This window comes from Schistocerca nitens, chromosome 3 (genome assembly GCF_023898315.1).
Source record: "Schistocerca nitens isolate TAMUIC-IGC-003100 chromosome 3, iqSchNite1.1, whole genome shotgun sequence".
Lineage (NCBI taxonomy): Eukaryota > Metazoa > Arthropoda > Insecta > Orthoptera > Acrididae > Schistocerca > Schistocerca nitens.
In genome coordinates, this window is record NC_064616.1 from 756,844,670 (window position 1) to 756,866,476 (window position 21,807).

Sequence of the window (21,807 nt, forward strand, 5' to 3'; positions counted from 1 at the left end):
TATGTATTCTTCCTATTATACTGTAAAGACAATAACTAAAATTTTGTTGATTACTATCCTTCCTGGTGTTGCAATTTTGACTGCCATCACAGTATTATTAGAATTTACCTTTTATGATTTTACACCTTTCATAAGGGGGTGATTTACTAATCATTACAAATGATTCAATAATCACTAATCACTCATATTGTACATGAGGAATTCTGATTATTGTAGAGTCGTCTTCTGCAGAAAGACATCAGAAAAATAAATAAAAGGAAATTTTAGGAGGAAAGAAGGAAGGAAGACAAGGATTTAGTGTTCCACAAAATCCTAGGTCATCTTAGGTGGAACATAAGATCAGATTTCACAAGGATGGATCAGGAAATTGGCTGTGGTCTTTACAAAGCATTGGCCTTAAGTGATTTTGGAAACTGGATGGACAACTGAGAGTTTTGTTGCTAATTATCTTTATTCTTTTCCAGTTTTATTCTTATATACAGTACAGCAGATTATGGACATACTTATGAGTTGCTCACTCTTCATTGTCAAAGGAATGTTTAAAAAATTAAAAGCTAAACTTCTATATTTATATTTTGTGCAAAGATAAAATTTCAAGTTTTGAACAGATAAACTATATTTTGACACTTTGGTATTTAATCACAGCATTCTACAGTTGCATTTTCTATTATCAACAAGTTACAGTATTGCACTAGTTCCCAAGAGGAAACTCCTAAGGAATTTCAATGTATTTCAGCACAGATATTACACTCTCTTCACATTAGCACCATTTAAAAAAAATAAAAATAAAAATTATCTCTTGACATTTAACAACCAAGTTCATCCATTTATTAAGGAACCAATTGTTGAGTGTGCTACTGAACTATGTATTCTTTTGGTTGTGCTTGTTTCTGCATTTCTCGTTGTTTGAGATCCTGTATCAGTGGGGAGATCTCAGAAATTGGAGTTCCTAGCACTTCTTCACAAGCATCTTGAATTACCTGGTCTAGCATCAAGGATGATATCTGCTCATCAGTCAGCATTTCAACACTGAAAATTGCATGAGAAACTAGTAAATCACATACATAAGAGAAAGAATAAAAACATATTTATGAATATTAATGTAATTTAAATATTAGTTTGCTGATACATCTGTACCACTCTAAAATCCCACACTTCAATATGAGAAGTTTTGTATTATTTAAAAGAGAGGAAATGTGTGAAATGAAAGTAAAGTTATCTTGAATGTTACATGCCACTGCATTTGACTTTATTCTTACTTTACCTATGAATTTAGTTTGTTTTTTTTTTTTTTTTTTTTTAAGTTTTGCACATGCCACAACTACTGTTACTAAAATAAAAATATGTAAAACCTCATGCTAATTTGAAATGATATGTGAAACATATTTAAGATTGAGTGAAATGTCTGTGTGACTGTTTATAACCCTTACATTTACATGTTTTGTGACAAGTCATTTATTACCTTTGAAATGAAAATATGTTTTTGATTTTTTCCCCTTATTCCGCATCCACAAGGACCATTTCACTTGGGATCTGAGGAAGGTAACTAGCATATTTGTTTCTCTTCGTAAATATCCATTGTGTATTCTTGTTTTATGTGCCCATGGTCTAAGGATAGTGTCTTTGATTAGTAATCAAAATATTCTCAGTCCTAGGTTTGAAACATGCCACCACTTAAATTTTGATTAATAACCGTCATTGGTGGCCAAAGACTTCTGGCATAAGAAGTCACCCTCATTCTGCCAACAACCTTGTCAAAGAGGGTGGAGGAGCAGACAGAGGAGCAGGGCACTCTCTTGTCCTTGTAGTGGGAAACTGCCCCTAAAGGTGGAAGAATCAGCAATGATCAACAGTATGAGGATGCAGAAGGCAATGAAACCACTGCATTAAAGACACATAACTTGTATCCGCAGGAGATGTGGCCTGTATCTGAACAAGTGTCATGATGACCTCTCCATTGGCAAAAGATTCCAGAACAGTCCCCCCATTGCGATCTCTGGAAGGGGACTGCCAAGGGGGAGGTGACCATGGGAAAAAGATTGAATAACCAACAAAAGGATAATGTTCTATGAGTTGGGGGGCAGGGAATGTCATAAGCTTGAATGTGGTAGGCAAGCTAGACAACTTGAAAAGGGTAATGCAACAGCTCAATCTAGATAGAGTAGGAGCCGGTGAAGTGAAATGGAAAGAAGACAAGGATTTCTGGTCAGATGAGTATAGGGTAATATCAACAGCAGCAGATTTGTTATGAATAGGAACGTAGGGCAGAAAGTATGTTACTGTGAACAGTTCAGTGATAGGATTGTTCTTATCAGAATCAACAGCAAACTAACATTCACAATGCAGTTCTGGTATACATGCTGACATCGCAAGCTGAAGGTGAAGAGAGAGAGTGCATGAGGATACTGAAAGGGTAATATAGTACGTAAAGGGAGAGGAAAATCTAATATTCATGGGGGACAGGAATGCATTTGTAGTGGAAGGAGTAGAAGAAAAGGTTACAGGAGAATATGAGCTTGGGACAAGGAATGAGAGAGGAGAAAGACTAGTTGAGTTCTGTAATAAATTTAAGTTAGTAATAGTGAATGCTCTGTTCAAGACTCACAAGAGCAGGAGGTATACTTGAAAAAGGCTGGATGATATGTAAAGATTTTAGTTAGATTACATCGTGGTCAAAAGAGATTCTCAAACCAGATATGGGATTATAAGGTGTACCCAGGTGTAGATACTGACTCAGATTAAAATGTAGTAGTGATGAAGAATAGGCTGAAGTTTAAGAGATTAGTCAGGAAGAATCAATATGCAAAGAAGTGGGATACAGAAGTATTGAGGAATGATGAGATATGGTGTAAGTTCTCTAAGGCTATACGTACAGCAATGAGGAATAGCTTAGTAGGCAGTACAGTTGAAGAGGAATGGACATCTCTAAAAAGGGCAATCACAGAAGTTGGAAAGAAAAACACAGGTAGGAAGAAGGTAGCTGCAAAGATACCATGGGTAACAGAAGAGATACTTCAGTTAATCGATGAAAGAAGGAAGTACAAAAACTAAACGTTTTCCAGGGACACGAAATACAAGTCACTGAGGAATGAAATAAATAGGACGTTCAAGGAAGCTAAGACAAAATGGCTGCATGAAAATGTGAAGAAATCAAAAAAGCAATTATTGTTGGAAGGATTGACTCAGTATACAGGAAAGTCAAAACAACCTTTGGCAAAATTAAAAGCAAGGGTGGTAACATTAAGAGTGCAACAGGAATTCCACAGTTAAATGCAGAGGGAAGAGCAGATAGGTCGAAAGAGTACACTGAAGGCCTCTATGAGGGGGAAGATTTGTCTGGTGTGATAGAAGGAACAGGAGTCGATTTAGAAGAGAAAGGGGATTCAGTATAAGAATCAAAATTTAAGAGAGCTTTGCAGGACTTACGACTATATAAGGCAGGAGAGATAGATAACATTCCATTAGCAATTCTAAAATCAGTTGGGGAAATGGCAACAAAATGGCCCCTCAAATTGGTGTGTAGAATGTATGAGTCTGGTGAGATACCATCTGACTTTCGGAAAAATATCATCCACACAATTCCAAAAACTGCAAGAGCTGAGAAGTGTGAGAATTATCACACAATCAGCTTAACAGCTCATGCATAAAAGTTGCTTACAAGAATACTACACAGAAGACTGGAAAAGAAAATCGAGGATGTGTTAGATGACAATCAGTTTAGCTTCAGGAAAGGTATAGACACCAGAGAGGCAATTCTGACATTGCAGTTGATAATGGAATCAAGGCTAAAGAAAAATCAAAACATGCTCATAGGATCGGTTGACCTGGAAAAAGTGTTAGAAGACGTAGTAAAATGGTGCAATATGTTGGAAATTCTGAGCAAAATAGGGGTAGGCTATAGGGAGAGACAGGTAATATACAATATGTATAAGAGCCAAGAGGGAATAATTAGAGTGGGTGACCCAGAACGAAGTGCTCAGATTAAAAAGAATGTAAGACAAGGACATAGTCTTTCACCCCTACTGTTCAATCTGTACATTGAAGAAGCAATGATGGAAATAAAAGAAAGGTTCAGGAGTGGAATTAAAATTCAAGGTGAAAGGATAACAATGATAAGATTTGCTGATGACATTGCTATTCTAAGTGGAAGTGAATAAGAATTACATGATCTGCTGAATTGAATGAACAGTCTAATGAGTACAGAATACGGATTGAGAGTAAATTGAAGAAAGATGTAAGTAATGAGATATAGCAGAAATGAGAACAGTGATAAACTTAACATCAAGATTGATGGTCATAAAGCAGATGAAGTTAAGGAAGTCTACTACCTAGGCAGCAAAACAACCAACGACAGAAAGAGCAAAGAGGACATCAAAACCAGACTAGCACTGGCAAAAAGGGCATTCCTGGTCAAGAGAAGTCTATTACTATCAAACATAGGCCTTAACTTGAGGAAGAAATTTCTGAGAATGTACATCTGGACCACAGCATTGTATGGTAGTGAAATATAGACTGTGGGAAAACCACAACAGAAGAGAATCGAAGCATTTGAGATTTGGCGTTACAGACGAATGTTGAAAATCAGGTGGACTGGTAATGTAAGGAATGAGAAGGTTCTGCACAGGCATCTGAGAGGAAAGGAAAATGTGGAAAACACTGCCAAGGAGAAGGGACAGGATGATAGGACATTTGTTAAGACATCAGGGAATGATTTCCATGGTACTAGAGGGATCTTTAGAGGGCAAAAACTGTAGAGGAAGATGGAGATTGGAATACACCAACAAATAACTGAGGATGATGGTTGGAAGTGTTACTCTGAGACGAAGAGATTGGCACAGGAGAGGAATTCATTGCAGGCTGCAGCAAACCAGTCAGAAGACTGATGACTTAACAAAATTCTTGTTTTTCGGCCGCATTGTACATCCTGGAGGAGCTCCTCACTTTGGCTCTATTGGCAAGAAAAGTATTTCTGATCCAGTCTGGTAATGTACTGTGTCCACTAATGGGGCAACTGCTTACAATGTCATCACTGTTTTTATGAAACTTTCTATGGTCACAGGATGGACATTCATAGGGCAGTACTTGAACATCATTGTCTGACATATGCAGTAATCAGTATGGAGAAGATACAGTATATCCCAGTGTTTAAATGATTTCTCTTCAGCTATGATTTTGTGGACTTCATTAAAATTATATTATCTGAATTTAAAAATCCACATACTATATTCTACAAAGCTTTTGGGTTAACCAGTTCCCTCCATAAACCATGGAGGTTGCTGTTGGGGGAAAGCTTGTGTGCCTCAGCAATGCAGATAACCATGCCATAGGTGCAATCATAATGGAGGGGTATCTGTCGAGGGGCCAGACAAACATGTGGTTCCTGAAGAGTGGCAGCAGCCTTTTCAGTAGTTGCAGGGGCAACAGTCTGGATGAGTGACTCATCTGGTCTTGTAACATCAACCAAAACAGCTTTGTTGTGCTGGTACTGTGAATGGCTGAAAACAAGGGAAACTCAGCTGTAACTTTCCCCGAGTTTGCAGCTCTACTGTATGGCTAAATGGTGATGGCATCCTCTTTGGTAATACATTCTGGAGGTAAAATAGTCCCTCATTTGGATCTCTGGGCATGGATTACTCAAGAAGATGTCATTAGCAAGAGAAACAAAATATGTTCTACAGATCAGAATGTGGAATGTCAGATCCCTTAATTCGACAGGTAGATTAGAAAATTTAAAAAGGGAAATGGATAGGCTGAAGTTAGATATAATGGGAATTAGTGAAGTGTGGTGGCAGAAGGAGCAGGACTTCAGGTCAGGTGAATATAGGATTATAAATACAATATCAAATATGGGTAATGCATGAATAGGTGTTATAGTGAATAAGAAAATAGGAACACAGGTCAGCTACTATGAACAGCATAGTGAAGGCATTACTGTAGCCAAGATAGACTTGAAGCCCACACCCACCACAGCAGTACAAGTTTACATGCCATCTAACTCCACACCTGATGACGAGACTGAGGAAACATATGACGAGATAAAACAAATTATTCACATAGTTAAGGGAGACAAAAATTTAAGAGTCACGGGGGAATGGAATTTGATAGCAGGAAAAGAAAGAGAAGGAAAAATAGAAGGTGCGTATGGACTGGGGGAAAAGAATGAAAGAGGAAGCCGCCTGGTAGAATTTTGCGCAGAGCATAATTTAATAATCACTAACACCTGGCCGGCCGGAGTGGCCGAGCGGTTCTAGGCACTACAGTCTGGAGCTGCGCAACCGCTACGGTCGCAGGTTCGACTCCTGCATCGGGCATGGATGTGTGTGATAACCTACTTAACCTAAGTTCTAGGGGACTGATGACCTCAGAAGTTAAGTCCCATAGTGCTCAGAGCCATTTGAACCATTTGAACTAACACCTGGTTTAAGAATCATGAAAGATGGTTGTATATGTGGAAGAGACCTGGAGACATTGGAAGGTTCCAGATCAATTACATAATGACAAGAGAGAGATTTTGGAAATAGATTTTAAATTGTAATACATTTACAGGGGCAGATGTGGATGCTGACCACAATTTATTAGGTATGAATTGTAGATTACAACTGAAGAAATTGCAAAAAGGTAGGAATTTAAGGAGATGGGACATGGATAAACTATAAGATCCTGCGGTTGTTCAGAGTTTCAGAGGAAGCATTAGAGAATGATTGACAATAACAGTGGGAAAGGAATACAGTAGAAAAAGAATGGGTAGATTTGACAGAGGAAATAGTGAAGGCAGCTGAGGATCAAGCAGATACAAGGTTGAGGACTAGTAGAAATCCATGGGTAACACAAGAGATACTGAATTCATTTGATGAAAGGAGCAAATATAAAAATGCAACAAATGAAGCAGGTGAAAGGGAATACAAAGCCTAAAAAACGAGATTGACAGGAAGTGCAAAATGGCTAAGCATGGATGGCTAGAGGAAAAATTTACAGATTTAGAAGCATATATCACTAGGGGGAAGGATAGATACCACCTACAGGAAAATTAAAGGGACCTTTGGAGAAAAGGGAACCACCTGCATGAATATCAAGAGCTCAGATTGGAAACCTGTCCTGAGCAGAGAAGGATGAATGACGGAAGGAATTATATAGATGGTATGTACAGGAGAGATGTACTTGAGAAGAGTTAGATGAAGATGATATAGGAGATAAATTACTGTGTGAAGAATTTGACAGAGCAGTGAAAGATCTAAGTCAAAACAAGGCCCTCGGAGTAGACAACATTCCATTAGAACTAGTGGTTGCCTTAGGAGAGCCAGCCATGACAAAACTCTTCCATCTGGGGAGAAATATGTATGAGACAGGTGAAATATCCTCAGATTTCAAGCAGAATATAGTAATTCCAATTCCAAAGAAATCAGGTGCTGGCAGGTGTGAAAACTGACAAACTACCAGTTTAATAAGTCATGGTTTCAAAATACAGACTCCGGCCGCTGGTGGCCGAGCGGTTCTAGGCGCTTCAGTCTCGAACCGCGCAACCGCTACGGTCGCAGGTTCGAATCCTTCCTCGGGCATGGATGTGTGTGATGTCCTTAGGTCAGTTAGGTTTAAGTAGTTCTAAGTTCTAGGGGACTGATGACCTCAGATGTTAAGTCCCATAGTGCTCAGAGCGATTTGAACCAAAATACTGACACAAATTCCTTACAGAAGAATGGAGAAACTGGTAAAAGCTGACTTTGGGGAAGAACAGTTTGGATTCCACAGAAATGTGGGAACATGTTAGGCAATACTGACTCTATGATTTCTCATAGAAGATAGGTTAAGGAAAGGCAAACTGATGTTTATAGCATTTGTAGACTTAGAGAAAGCTTTTGACAGCTTGACTGGAATACTCTCTTTGAAATTCCAAGTGAAGTAGGGGTAAAATACAGGAAGCAAAAGGCTATTTACAACTTGTACAGAAACCAGATGGCAGTTATAAGAGTCAAAGGGCATGAAAGGAAAGCAGTGGTTGAGAAGGAAGTGAGGCAGGGTTGTAGCCTATCCCCAATATTATTCAATCTATCCATTGAGAAAGCAGTAAAGGAAGCAAAGAAAAAATTTGGAGTAGGAATTAAAGTTGAGAGGTAAGAAATAAAAACTCTGAAGTTTGCCTATGACATTGTAATTCTGTCAGAGACAGCAAAGGACTTGGAAGAGCATTTGAATGGAGTTGACAGTGTCTTGAAAGGAGGGTACAAGATGAACATCAGCAATAGCAAAATGAGGATAATGAAATGTAGTTGAATTAAATCATGTGATGCTGAGGGAATTGCATTAGGAAATGAGACACTGAAGGTAGTAGATGAGTTTTGCTATTTGGGCAGAAAATTAACTGATGATGGCCGAAGTAGAGAGGATATAAAATGTATACTGGCAATGGCAAAAAAAGCTTTCCTAAACAAGAGAAATCTGTTAGCATCAAGCATAGATTTAAGTGTCAGGAAGTCTTTTCTGAAAGTATTTGTATGGAATTTAGCCCTATGGAAGTGACACATGGATGATTAACAGTTTAGGCAAGAAGAGAATAGAAGCTTTTGAAATGTGGTGCTACACAATAATGCTGAAGATTTGATCGGCAGATCACATAACTAATGAGGAGGTACTGAATAGAACTGGGGAGAAAATAAATTTGTGGCACAACCTGAATATAAGAAGGGATTGGTCAGTAGGACACATTCAGAGATGTCAAGGGATCGCCAATTTAGCACTAGAGGGAAGTGTGGGGGGTAAAAATCATAGAGGGAGACCAAGAGATGAATACAGTAGCAGATTCAAAAGGAGGTATGTTGCAGTAGTTACTCAGAGATGAACAGACTTGCACAGGATAGTGTAGCATGGAGAGCCACATCACACCAGACTTCGGACTGAAGACCACAACAACAACAAGCCACAAGTGCTTTTACTACTCTACTCTAAGGGAAGTAAGTTCTTTCACAAAGTTTTACAGATGTATCAACGAATACTTATTTTCCTACTTGTTTCGGTGGTCTTTATCTTCTTGTGTCAAGTGAAGCAACAGCACTTAAAATAGATAGCCATGACAGTGGAGTGCCTTTTATTGTTAAAAAAAGTTGGTATTTTGATCTGAGATATGTATACAATTTAGGAATGGTAACATCACAATTTTGAGCATTTTTATGAGTCACTGTAGAAAAATAAGGCATAGAATTTTGAACTGGTAGAATTAAGCATACTGTTCTGAAGTGTTGGTGAGTAAATCATTTCACTTGTGAACTTAATTTTGAAAAGTGTTCCCCAGTAGCCCCTTGACCATGCATCTTTCTCTGCCATAATTTCAATGATACTGCCTTCTAGTTCATTGTGAAGGAAGGCCTGGTTTTTCTCAGATGTTATCAAAATCATTCTTTTGTTGCCTTAACCAAGATTTATTCAAAATTTACTGCTACATTTTCAAAGCATTCCTTCAGTTAGGAAGCTACTGATGATAGTATTGATCATCACATTCTGTTTCCTGAGTAGTTTGGGTTTTTATGCTTGAATGAGTATAGCTGATTTTTGTTGCCATATTTGTCCTTTTGTAAATTTTAATTTCTTAATTTAAAAATTTCAGTATATGTTTTCCTATTTTCTGAAATTCATTTCCTATAAGTTTGTCATACAGAAATTTTGTGTCCTTATTTCAGGCTAAAAAGTAGACGTAGATTCTACATGGGATACTTCATATTCTTCTCTAATAATAACACCTACAAATACAAGCAATTTTAACTGTGGGATAGGAATAAAGTGAAAAATTATGTAAATCTCCTACAACTATTTTCTTGTATTGTATCAGTGTTTTTGAATAGCTATTTCTTTAATTGTGTAGGAGGTGATGACTGGCAGTGACTAGAGTAATTCAAAGATCTGTCTATGTTACAGTCATACAATGGGAAAATGGAAAAAAGTTAAGAAATTATGCATAATTATTTGGAAATAGTATTTCCACATCTGTTAATTTCAATGAATTTTCTGTATATTTACAGAAATTGTCATTCTGCATGCAGACTGCAACTATCATTCAGTTATACTGTGTGTCCACGTGTAAAATGCAGAAGTACGACTTAACACAGAAGTACTATACCTTGCAAGGCTTTCACTGTCTGATGTAGACTCATCCTCTGCAGTAAGGTAATTAAGTGATTTTTCAAGTGGGGATGGAACTTTCTTTGTTGTTGTGGTAGACACATCTGAAAAAGGTGTAAATGTAAAATTAGTACGGTTATGCATGAGAAATAAATTTCATTCTTAACATTGAATGACGAGAAATGCACCAGTGGGTAACACACAATTTGTGTACAACTGTGAATTCTGAATTCCAGCCTAAGGGATATAATTAATGTCTTAATTCTATAAATACGCCACACTGTGTGGGAACGAACTGGCTGTGCATTTGCTAGAAGAACCAGTGTAAAAACAAAACTGTATATGGCCTTAGACCATGTATTATTTCTTTGTACATGTTACAAGTTGGTTTACATAACTGCATATTTACAATTTAGGAGAGGATGGTTCAACAGTGAATAATTTTATGTCAGTTGGCATGATTCATAACAGCACATTTATGCTTCATCAAGACAAAATGGATATGGTAAAATTAAGATCTTCAACTGTCTCCCAGTAACTGGTAGATTTGGGATATCCTTTGCTAACAGAACGCAACAAACTTCAAGAAACTGAGAAACTGGTCTGACTTCAAGCCTTAGCTCATGCAGACTGAGTGGTATGCATTTTACTGAAGCTGCACCATCTACAGAGAGAGAAAACATAGCCAATATGTGAAAGTCAGTAAAAGCTAAAAGGAGGAACTGAACCCATGAATTTTTCAGGTACCAATAAGTTTTTTGGCAGTGTTGATACCTAAATGAAAAAACTCTACATACAAGTAGTTTTTTAACTCATCAAAAAAATCACACCCCCCAACCATAACTTCAGGTGTAGGTCTAACAAGTCTAGCACACAAACAGGTTGGTTGCAGACCCTCAAATGGCCTCCTCCTAACCAACACTTGGCCATCACTGGCACCAAGGGGCCTCCTCCTAACCAACACTTGGCCCTCACTGACACCAAGGCATTTCCTCAACTCTCTGTCAAGCATGAGTAACAGATGTACAATATTTGATGGGATATGTGATTTTAATAAAAGGGAAAAGATGAACCATGTATTGAAGACTTGTTACTGACATGAAACTCACTAAACGAATCAAAAGTATTCTGTAGAATTTAAAGAAATGCTGTATCATTACTATGAAGTTAGAAACAGATAAAATTCAGTCTACATAAATAGGAACAACAAGCCATCACTGAAAGGCACACTTATAGTGTTTTTGACTTGTCATTACTCCAAATAGAGCCAAATGCCAGAAAATTCTGATAGAAGTTAAAGACTGAAAGGATGTACATATGTTCATATTACAGACAACACAATGACATTTGGACACACCCAAGGAAGGCAATCACTGCTGAAATAAAAAACTTTTGTTTTCTTTGAGGCAGGGATAACTTTTACATACACACTCATTGTCCTGTGAATGGTGAAGAGAGTAGTGGCTAAGGGTGCACAGAGTGGAAAGGCACATGAAGGAGCAGAAGATAGTGAATGGTTTCAGATAGTGGAGTGTACTGATGGAAGAATGTCATGAGGGAATACACTTGTGACATGTGAAGCTGACCTAAAAAGACTGTATTACATTTAAAAACATTAGTTAACTGCTTGAGTAATGAGTGGAACTTCTTTTAGAAATATAAAAGTGCAAAATTTCTCTCATCTTGTTCTAGATGTAATTTTTTAGAACAACAGATTTGCAATAGTTATATCAGCTCTAACAGATATGGTGCTCAAATTGCATACAGTGAAAATGGGTCATTCTTGCTGGATTGTTTTATGTCCTATCAATGTTGCTATCAAAAGATTTTTTATCTATTACTCATAGGAGTTGTTTAACTCACTTCTCACTGAAAAAAGTGGACATTGATTCTACTTTATAAAATGAAAATTCATCATATTTGCTCTGTAAATCTACCCTACAGACCATAGACTTACTTTGAGCTGCACTCAAGACCTTATGGCTATACAGTGAGTGAATATGGCACACCAAGCTTCCGCATTGAGGATGCTACTGACACGTAACTCTGGCCTCAGCTGACAACACCACCAACAACAGTTTTAATGGGCAATCCCTGTAGCTATGACGTCAAAATTAAGGCAACTGCACTGTGTAACCACAAAAATGCTGTGATTATTGTGAATGCCATTATACCATCCTTTTTATTTTCCACTTGATATTGCTCGTGAACTCTGTATGGGATTGGACTGTTCCCCAGTTTGATAATATTTCATTGATGTTGGATTATTATTTGCTATGGCCATTGAGTTCTCCAAGTGCCCCTTTACCAAGACCTTGTACCTGATGATGATGATGATGATGATGAATATGACAACATAGTAATCTTGTTATTATTTTGTTTGACTCTATTCCTCTCTTGGGGCCTGTGTTCAGCTTAAACTATAGAGTGGAGCTTGGCACAACTCTAAGGCGCAACTGTGTACAAACTTTAACATATTTGTTTATGTTATCGACAAATCAAAACACAGCACAGATGCAGGAATTCCTAAAATTTTGACAGAAATGTCAACTGCAATGACTAATAATACTTTCTACAACAGCAAAATCAACAACTATAACAGCAAAAAACAGTGACAGAAAGCTATGAACCAAAACCCAGCACTTCTATAAGTCCCAGAGCCTCATCCTGAAACAGATGGTTTGAGCTCATATCACGATCAATAAAGTCCACATTTTCATGCAAGTGAAATCTCAAATTTTGAGCTTCAGCATACTTTCTTGTTGCTTTCTAATTCAAAAATTTATAAATGACATCATTATCACATTTAGTAGCCAGTCCAAACGTTTTAAGTTGGAGTTGTCATTTCAGATGAGTCGATTGTCACCAATCATATTCCAACACTATGGTTTTCCTGCCCCTAGATTCTGAGGTTCAAGCCCAAATTTTAACCCCTCTTTAAAAGAATTCTTAATTATAGCAACAATCCACAAAATGCCACTATCACCTCAGAGAACAATGTCTACATAACGAGAAGTGGGAAAAGTTCATGAACAGTACAGGCCTGTTAATAAGCAATCATCATGCAATTTGAGTTATTCAAGTAACGGCTCGCCTACAGGGATGGATAAAAATACGGTACACCAAAAACACAACACATTACCATGCCTAATACTGTGTAGGAAAACCGTTGGCATTCAAAACACCTTCTGGTCATTTCAAAATTGATAAATACAGGTCCATTATGGTTTTCAATGGAATCTTATACCATTCTTCCCATAAAATAGTGGCAAGTTCAGATAACAATGATGAAGGTCAATAGCAATCATACATCCTTCTCTCCAAAGTAGACCACGAAGTCTCAATAATATTGTAATATGGTGGCTGTTGTGGCTAGGGGAGACGCAAAGATACATCTCCATGCTCACGAAACCAATCCTGAATGATGTGAGATGCATGACCAGGGACCCCATCTTCTTGGAACATAGCATCAGTATTTGGAAGCAAACATTGTACCTTGGGATAAACCTGATCAGCCAAAATGGTGACATAATCCTTGAGAGTAATGCGGACTTGCTGAGGAACCATGGGCCCTGTGGAATACTAAGATATGGCTGCCCAGCCCATCACTGAACCCCTGACATGTTTCATTCTTGGAATGGAAATCCAGTCAGAAGTTGGAAACAGTGTGAAAAAAACCTATTGCGACCAAATGACATTCTTCCATTGCTCCTTAGCCTAGGTTTTGCAGCTTCAGCACCACATTTTCCTGTTTTGGCCTTTGCATCAGTGATGAGTGGTTCTGGAATTCCATCTCATCCTGCAATTCCCTGCTTAAGGAGCCCTCTTCATGTTTCCAGAATGAGATTTTCACTCTGCAGCAGAGTGTGCGCTGATATGAAACTTCCTGGCAGATTAAAACTGTGTGCCCGACCGAGACTCGAACTCGAGACCTTTGCCTTTCGCGGGCAAGTGCTCTACCATCTGAGCTACCGAAGCACGACTCACGCCCGGTCCTCACAGCCTTACTTCTGCCAGTATCTCGTCTCCTACATTCCAAACTTTACAGTTTTCCTAAATGTTTCCCTTCATGGCCAATCATCACCATGCTCTTCACTGACTGTCCATGACGATCACTCAACAAACATTTTTGTCTGCACTGTGAATAGCTGCTTTCCTTGTATGCGGTATAAATTTTTGATATGGTGCCACCTGAAACACTAAACACTTTGACTCCCTTGGTTATGGAAGCGCCCACTGTAAGTTTCATATCAGCGCACACTCCGCTGCAGAGTGAAAATCTCATTCTGGAAACATCCCCCAGGCTGTGGCTAAGCCATGTCTCCGCAGTATCCTTTCTTTCAGGTTCGCAGGAGAGCTTCTGTAAAGTTTGGAAGGTAGGAGACGAGATACTGGCAGAAGTAAGGCTGTGAGGACTGGGCGTGAGTCGTGCTTCGGTAGCTCAGATGGTAGAGCACTTGCCCGCGAAAGGCAAAGGTCCCGAGTTCGAGTCTCGGTCGGGCACACAGTTTTAATCTGCCAGGAAGTTTCTCTTCATGTTGTTTTGGTACTGACTGGGTTCACAGGTGATGTTCAGTTCTGCATCAACCTTTATAGCTGTCATCCTCTTATTTTTCATCACAATGCTCTTCATTGACTGTCCATCACGATCACTCAACAAACATTTTTGTCTGCACTGTGAATAGCTGCTTTCCTTGTATGCGGTATAAATTTTTGATATGGTGCCACCTGAAACACTAAACACTTTGGCTCCCTTGGTTATGGAAGCGCCCACTGTAAGAGCACCAACAATTTTCCATATTTGAATTCGCTTAGCACCAACATAATGCACTCATAACTACACAGAACACTGTTCTGATCATGACCAACACTTGCAATATTGAGGACACTGCACAGGTGCAGTTTATAGTCAGATACAACAATGCAACCTGCAGGCCTGGTTAGCATCTGCACTTATATTCAAGCATGCATTTCTCATGGTATTTCAATCTTTTCATCCAATTCCTGTAGGTTGACATGGAGCCTAACCTCTTCACATCATTCAAAACAGTAACAATCTCATGCATTGCCTGAATCAGATGATAGTTTAAACAAGTGTAAAGTAACTAGGAATTTGGTAAGAACTGATTCAAGATGCACAACTGCAATAATTTTCTTTAATAATGTGCAATCTGTTTTCTATGGAGAAAACTTAATCGCACTGCTGTAGTGCCTAAAAGTCATCTACAGTACACTGGCCCACTTTTTGTCATACCAAATATCATAAGGAAACACAATTCTAGTGGTGCATTACTAAACATCAGCCACTCTCACTAAACTGATGTTCTCCTTGACAGTGTAAGATACTGAAGTACAGTTGCTGTTTGATACAAACACATCCAACATGTGAGTTAATGAGCATTTTGCTCTCGTTTAAATATGTGGCCGAAAGAGTCAGCCTTCAGGAATTGTGAAACAAACCCTTCTGTCCAGGACTGTGTGCCACAAAGAGCACAGATTCGCTATGAGATGGGAAAATTCACAGGCGTCTATTGTGCTGAATGAGGCCTAAGAACTGTAGTGTGCGAGTGAGACAGACAAGAACCTACATCATAGGGAAACCCCATAGAAGCTGTTTGTGGCCAGGGAGACATACCAGTGTTAAATATGGTTGACCTAAGATTGGCCATAAAGGGAAACATTTAGGAAAACTATTTAATTCTATAGTAATTCAGGGAATGATGCCACAGTAATTTTAATCTACCATCCTTCATAAATTTTCATTGTGATCCCAATAAAACTTGAATATTGATCATATCTATAATAGTTTAGAATTTTGTGTTAAAGTGAAATTAACAAGTTTTTTAACAAAGACCTGAATGCTAAAATCTGAATGCTTTGGTCGATCTTAATGATCAACATTTCATATAGAAGCGCATCATTAAAATGACAAATGTTGTAAATATCAACTCTGTATCTTTATTTGTTTAAAAGATATAGAAAATTTCAATTATCAGTATTTTCAGTTAAGCATCAGATCATCATTTCGTCCACACAAAACACATTGAATGATGACAGCAGGACACCGTATTGAATCATTAGGTAATAGAATATTTGTTGTAAAGTTTAGTGCATAATAGTTACTTCTGTTCATTATTTATTTGTCAGAAAGCACATTGGTGCAAAGCTACTTGCCATGACATTCAAAGATAAGAAGGAAATTATATTGGTTTTAAGTAATGGACATTATTGTTACTTCATTTAGAACATGAAAGTGGTCAAGTTTTGATTATTTAATGAAAAATAATGTAGAATAAGCTGTAGCCAATCAGATGGATGGCTTCAGGAAAGGGAACTGCACTAGTCAGTTGAGTGAGGATGTTTTTTGCATGGGAAATGCATCCGGGGACGGGCAGAGAACAGTTCGGGTGGAGACGCGAAAGCAGATGGTCGGTCTTTAGGTAGCTAGGAAGTGAAACGACTTAGAAACTTTCACGTTGTGTGGTATCGCATGACTTAGTCTCTGAACAGTGAGCATCCATGCGCCTGATGTGAAATTTAACTTTTCACGTAGTTAATGAGGTGGAATACTGGACTTGTAATTCGCAATGCAATTGTGAATGATTGAACCATGCCAGATGGATATGCACTTCAGTGTAATAGTAATTCTAAATATGACCACTTCCACTATTAGTTTGCTTTCTGAATAAACCTGATTCTAACCAAATCACAACTGTGTGGCCTACATCATTTATGGGTTGTTAATTTAGCTCCTGATATTAATATTACTGTTGTTATGTTATAATAATGTTTAATGTTTCATAAAATTTTGCAAATGTGCCATCAGCTAGACAATGTAACCAGAGGGTCACACGTCTAATTTAGGGTGTGTAATGCGACACATGTGGTTCAACCCCTAGACGAGTTTGAGCCAAGACATTTCGACAACAAGGAACCGCATGTGAGCCCGAACATCTTTGGGATGTTAGCTCGTAAACATATCAGTGAATCTGATGTCTTCTATTGCAGCTTGCAGCTGGATTAGCACTCATTCTCGTAGCAACCAGTTTCATTGAAAGGGCAAATTACAGTCCTAGCTATGTACAAAAAGGTCTGTCATGAGTGAATGTTATTGTTTGTGGCAGATTTACAGCCTCAAATATTTTGGTCCTAATTCTGAAGCACATATCACTCTAAAATAATCTGCAGGCTTGTTCTAATGTGTTCTCCAAGATGACTTCAGAAACATCTGGACCACTGAAACGCACAACAAGCCATTTCATCTTTTCCTTTTGGCCAATGGGCTACTTCATTATCTTTTATTAACAAATTTGATAAGCCATTACAAATTTGTGGTGATGTTAAATATAGTTAATACACAATCAGAAGTCAGCACATATGCCATGCCAAGTTCTCACAAAATAATGTGGAAATACTTTTTAATGGTGACTTATTTGATGAATGCTTGAAACTTGCTCTTGATGAAGAATGAAGAATAATAATGGTGCTCAAGATAACTTTCATATTGTAGCACTACAACTGCCTACCCTTTAGAATTACAATTACCGGTGTTCATGGAATTTTCTAGCAATACTTAGAACACAAAAATTGTCATGATCATAAACTATCTGGGTAACATTACTGTAAAAGAATTAACTCAGAAATATCACATAAAGAATCTATAGACATTATTTAGCATCTTATATCATAATGATTTTAATTGTAATCTGAATAACTACACTTCTACTAAACCGACAGTGAACCATTTCAGCCTCACTCAACACAAATATGGGGTCAAGCCAACTCGACCACAAACAGTCTTCCTGTAACATCAGAGACCTGTGTCATGCCTAAGTGAAATGAACTATCCAGTTCAAAAAAAGTTTTTTTACTAACTGCATATCTGTCAATATGTGTGAGCTTAGATTTAAAGGGAGAAGGGAGTAAGGAAAGAAGCCATATGAAAAAAAAAGTTTCACAGTAAAATAAAAACAAAACAGTAGCCAAACTGAAGGCAATATGTTCAAAAATGCACACGTTGGCACATCTGTGAAATCAAAATCTGCTGCTGGATAACATTCAATACCACATTGTTCCACCCCACTTATTCTAACATGCTTGGATCCTCTGTGGCCTGTTGTCCACAAGGTGGTGGAGACACTGTGGTTAAGCTTGTTCCATCTTCAATAGTAGCTCTTTTCTTGTCTTCCAGTATCTGGGGAGATTTCCTAGGACAATACAACTGGTTCCAAGCATGCTCAATTGGGTTAATGCCAACAGGCTTTGCATGCCATCCCATTTGGTTTATTCCTGCCTATTGTAGTAAGGTGTTGAAAAGGTGGGTGTGGTGCACTCATGCAGTACTGTCTTGAAAGATTAACTTAGCACTAGTATACTGAATGTAAGGCCACACAACAGTTGAAGGATCCTGTCTCAAAAAGGCATAGTGTCAACTTACCCTCAATAATGATGTGAGGCACGCAACACCTGTATATGATACTGCCCCAAAGCATGACTGACTTGCCTCCCTGTTTAACATGTGCAACTGCATGCCTCAGACGTGCATTGGTGCATGGTTGCCACCACACTCTTCTACAAGGATCATCAGGTGTCAGACAAAACCTCCACTTGTGATGTTAACCTGTTACCATTAATACATGTTTTTTGACCAACTTCTTTACACTGGGGGTTTGTATTTTTCTTCATAATGATTGCCTAAGAGGCCAAATCGATCGTTTGAGGATGATTGTGTACTGTTTAGGTCAACACAGTCCTACAGTTGCCTCTAAAAGATCAGCACACTATGCTGTTGTGATCTCCTCAGGAAACTTAGAAGCTATAATTTGTAGAAAGTAGTCATCAGCTGGTGTTGTTGACCCCTATAAGGAAGATTTTCAATGTACTGTGCCTCACATAGTTGCTTAATGTTCAATTTATATCACTGGTGTGTATGTCATTTCTGTGAGAAATTTCTCAAGCTGATAACCCTTTTGCTGTAAAGTGACAATGCATTCACCATCATCTGAATTATAAAAGATCATTACAAATGTGTTGGCAGACTGGACAGTGTACACAAGCCACATTGTTCTGTTCATGGTTGGAGACACAGCATATTCTACTGAATAGGTCACAGAGAATGGCAGATCTTCTATGTTGCAGTTCAAGTATAACACCTTATGTGCCATAAAGATCAGTTATAGTTATGGCAAATGGAAGGCATCTCAGTGCCATCCTTGCTGCTTCATCATAACCATAGGCAGTCCATGCAGTGTATAGGCCACAACTGCCACCTCCACAGTACACACACAACCCCAATAAAATGGATCAATGCTCCGCAAGAACAGCCCCTTGCATCAGTGCTATCCAAATTCAAGGCCTCAAGGGGGCAGATCTGGGTGTTGATGGAGATTGGACCTGCCCCTCTGTGTCATCCTCTACTGATGCCCCCAGCACCCCCAGCTGCAGTGTTGAACCAGTAGGCTGCATTCTCAGACATAGAGCTATCAGTCAAAAAGCAAATTCCTCACAGTAAGGTAATTACTGATCGCTGGTCTAAGTTTCATTCTGGACATTGCCATCCATCAAATCTACACACCAAGCCTCTACATCAAAGGCACTACCAAACTAACTCCAGCTTCTGCTGCTCTGTCAGTGATAGCTTTGGCAGGCAACAGCCTCTGGTAACAATGCTGATATGAAGGAGACTGCACTGCCTAATCATATTAGTGCTGTGTTGAGTGCAACTGCCCTCATATTTTCCTGTCAACTTCGCATTTGATCACCGCTCACGGACTGTTTGGTTTGTGGGGCGCTCAACTGCGCAGTCTTCAGCGCCCGTACAAATTCCCAATTTTTACACAGTCCACTTTTTTACTCAGTCCAATCTAGACACTGTCACAAGTGATGATGATGATGATGATGTTTATGATGATGATGAAATGATGATGAGGACAACACAAACACCCAATCCCCGGACAGAGAAAATCCCCAACCCGGCCAGGAATCAAACCCAGGACCCCTTGATCTAAAGGCAGCAACGCTAGTCACTAGACCACAAGCTCTCATGGACTGTGTATATGATTTTATACCGCTATATCTTGACAGTGCTTCACTGGTGTTGAATTATTTGCTATGAACATTGACTTCTCTGTTAGTCCCTTTTCCATTTGGCACTCGCGTGTCAATGGCCTCAGTGATGGTATTCCTATTTTGTGTGACTATATTTGCTCCACTGGAACCTGTCTTTGAGTTAAACAATGATGACGACGACAACAACAACATTACAATGAAAATCAGAATCTTATGTTTACAAATACATCTGGGAATGTTTGTGAGATAGCCAATGGTATTAAAATGCATAATTAGAAAAGGAAGACAGTAGCAGATCAGCCTGATAGACATCAAGTTATGTCAGACTTATGACCACCACACCTAACATAAGTCTGTTAATTTACCATTGTAACAACATGACTTCCATAATGAATGACTAAGCAACCCTACACTGCATAGAAACAGTGTCTCTTCGGCACTTGGAAGTGAGTATGTGATTATGATGGTGCTGTTTTATCCACATCAGATAAATGACAGGGGAGATTACTGTGTACTGCTTTGATCTTAAGTTCAAACAAACATTTTAAATGATAATGTATCAACAACTCACATCTTCAGCAAATTATTCTAGACATTTGACTGTGTCACTCATAGCATTCTACTTAAGAAGTTATTGTTTTATGGAATACACATTCCCCTCCCCTCCAGTTTATTCTTTACTTCTGGTTTATTTCTTGCTTCTGAAATGCAATGTAGGAAACTACATTGGGCAGTTGAAGTATAAAGGCAAGGTGAAAAACTCTTGGTCTGGTACAACAGTTGTGTGATCGACAAGTACATTTTGTATGTTTCTACATGTTGTACAATCCCACAAATCAAGTGCATACTTTGTATGGACAATAATTTGATCCATATAGCACCATAAAGCAGTTATATTGTGGTGTTTATTTCCACTGGATAAAATTGAATACCATGCTGTTATAAAATTCTCTGTTTTGGAGACTGTATTGTTAATTTAAAAGCCATTCAAAGGTTGTGAAGTTTGTAAAGGCTCTTCTCCTGCAATGTCATCACTTCACACTTGGGCAACTGAATTCAAACTGCTTCTTGTGAAGATGATACACATGAAGGATGCCTGAAAGCTGCAACTACAGATAAAAACCTCAAAAATTACACAATATAGTAATGGATAAAAGTATACGATATAGCTGCCATCATAAGCACAGAGAAAATGGTGTGGTAAATTTTACTGTGCTCCATTGGAAGGAAACCATATTATATACTCAAATGAAGTTGACATTTTGTATTAATATAATGATTTCTAACAATGAATATGAACATTTGGTTACTGATATGTATATCGGTGGACTGTATGATTACACATACGTTTAAGGCTATGGTTTGAAAATGGATGTGATGTTCTGAAATCTAAATCTAGTTGCCACAAAGGAAATTACTATTATCACAGCTGTGATGGATATTGAAAAACAAAAGAAAATATTTAACATCCAATTAGCTGGTCCTATCCTCCATCATTTTGGAATTTCATATACCCTTGTATCTGTTGAACACCTGCCATCCAGGATCACATACTGGATTATATTACTTAAGATCTTGCCCAGCCACTCACATATCTGAGAACCTATTCCATATGCTCAGACCTTCCTAAAC

General features: G+C 38.3%; 1 protein-coding gene across 2 annotated transcripts in view; it reads right to left on the bottom strand.

Moving 5' to 3' along the window:
- Positions 1–461: 461 nt before the first annotated feature.
- The window catches only part of LOC126248753 (uncharacterized), a 241,503-nt gene continuing 220,157 nt past the window's right edge, over positions 462–21,807 (bottom strand). The window contains exons 10-11 of one of the 2 annotated variants that reach the window (XM_049950096.1): positions 10,106–10,211; positions 462–1,029 (exon numbers count right to left, since the gene is read on the bottom strand). In XM_049950096.1, the coding sequence (XP_049806053.1) occupies positions 855–1,029; positions 10,106–10,211 (281 nt within the window). In that variant the 3' untranslated portion in view covers positions 462–854. The remainder of the gene's footprint in view (positions 1,030–10,105; positions 10,212–21,807) is intronic. The other variant, XM_049950095.1, reaches the window with a different exon arrangement.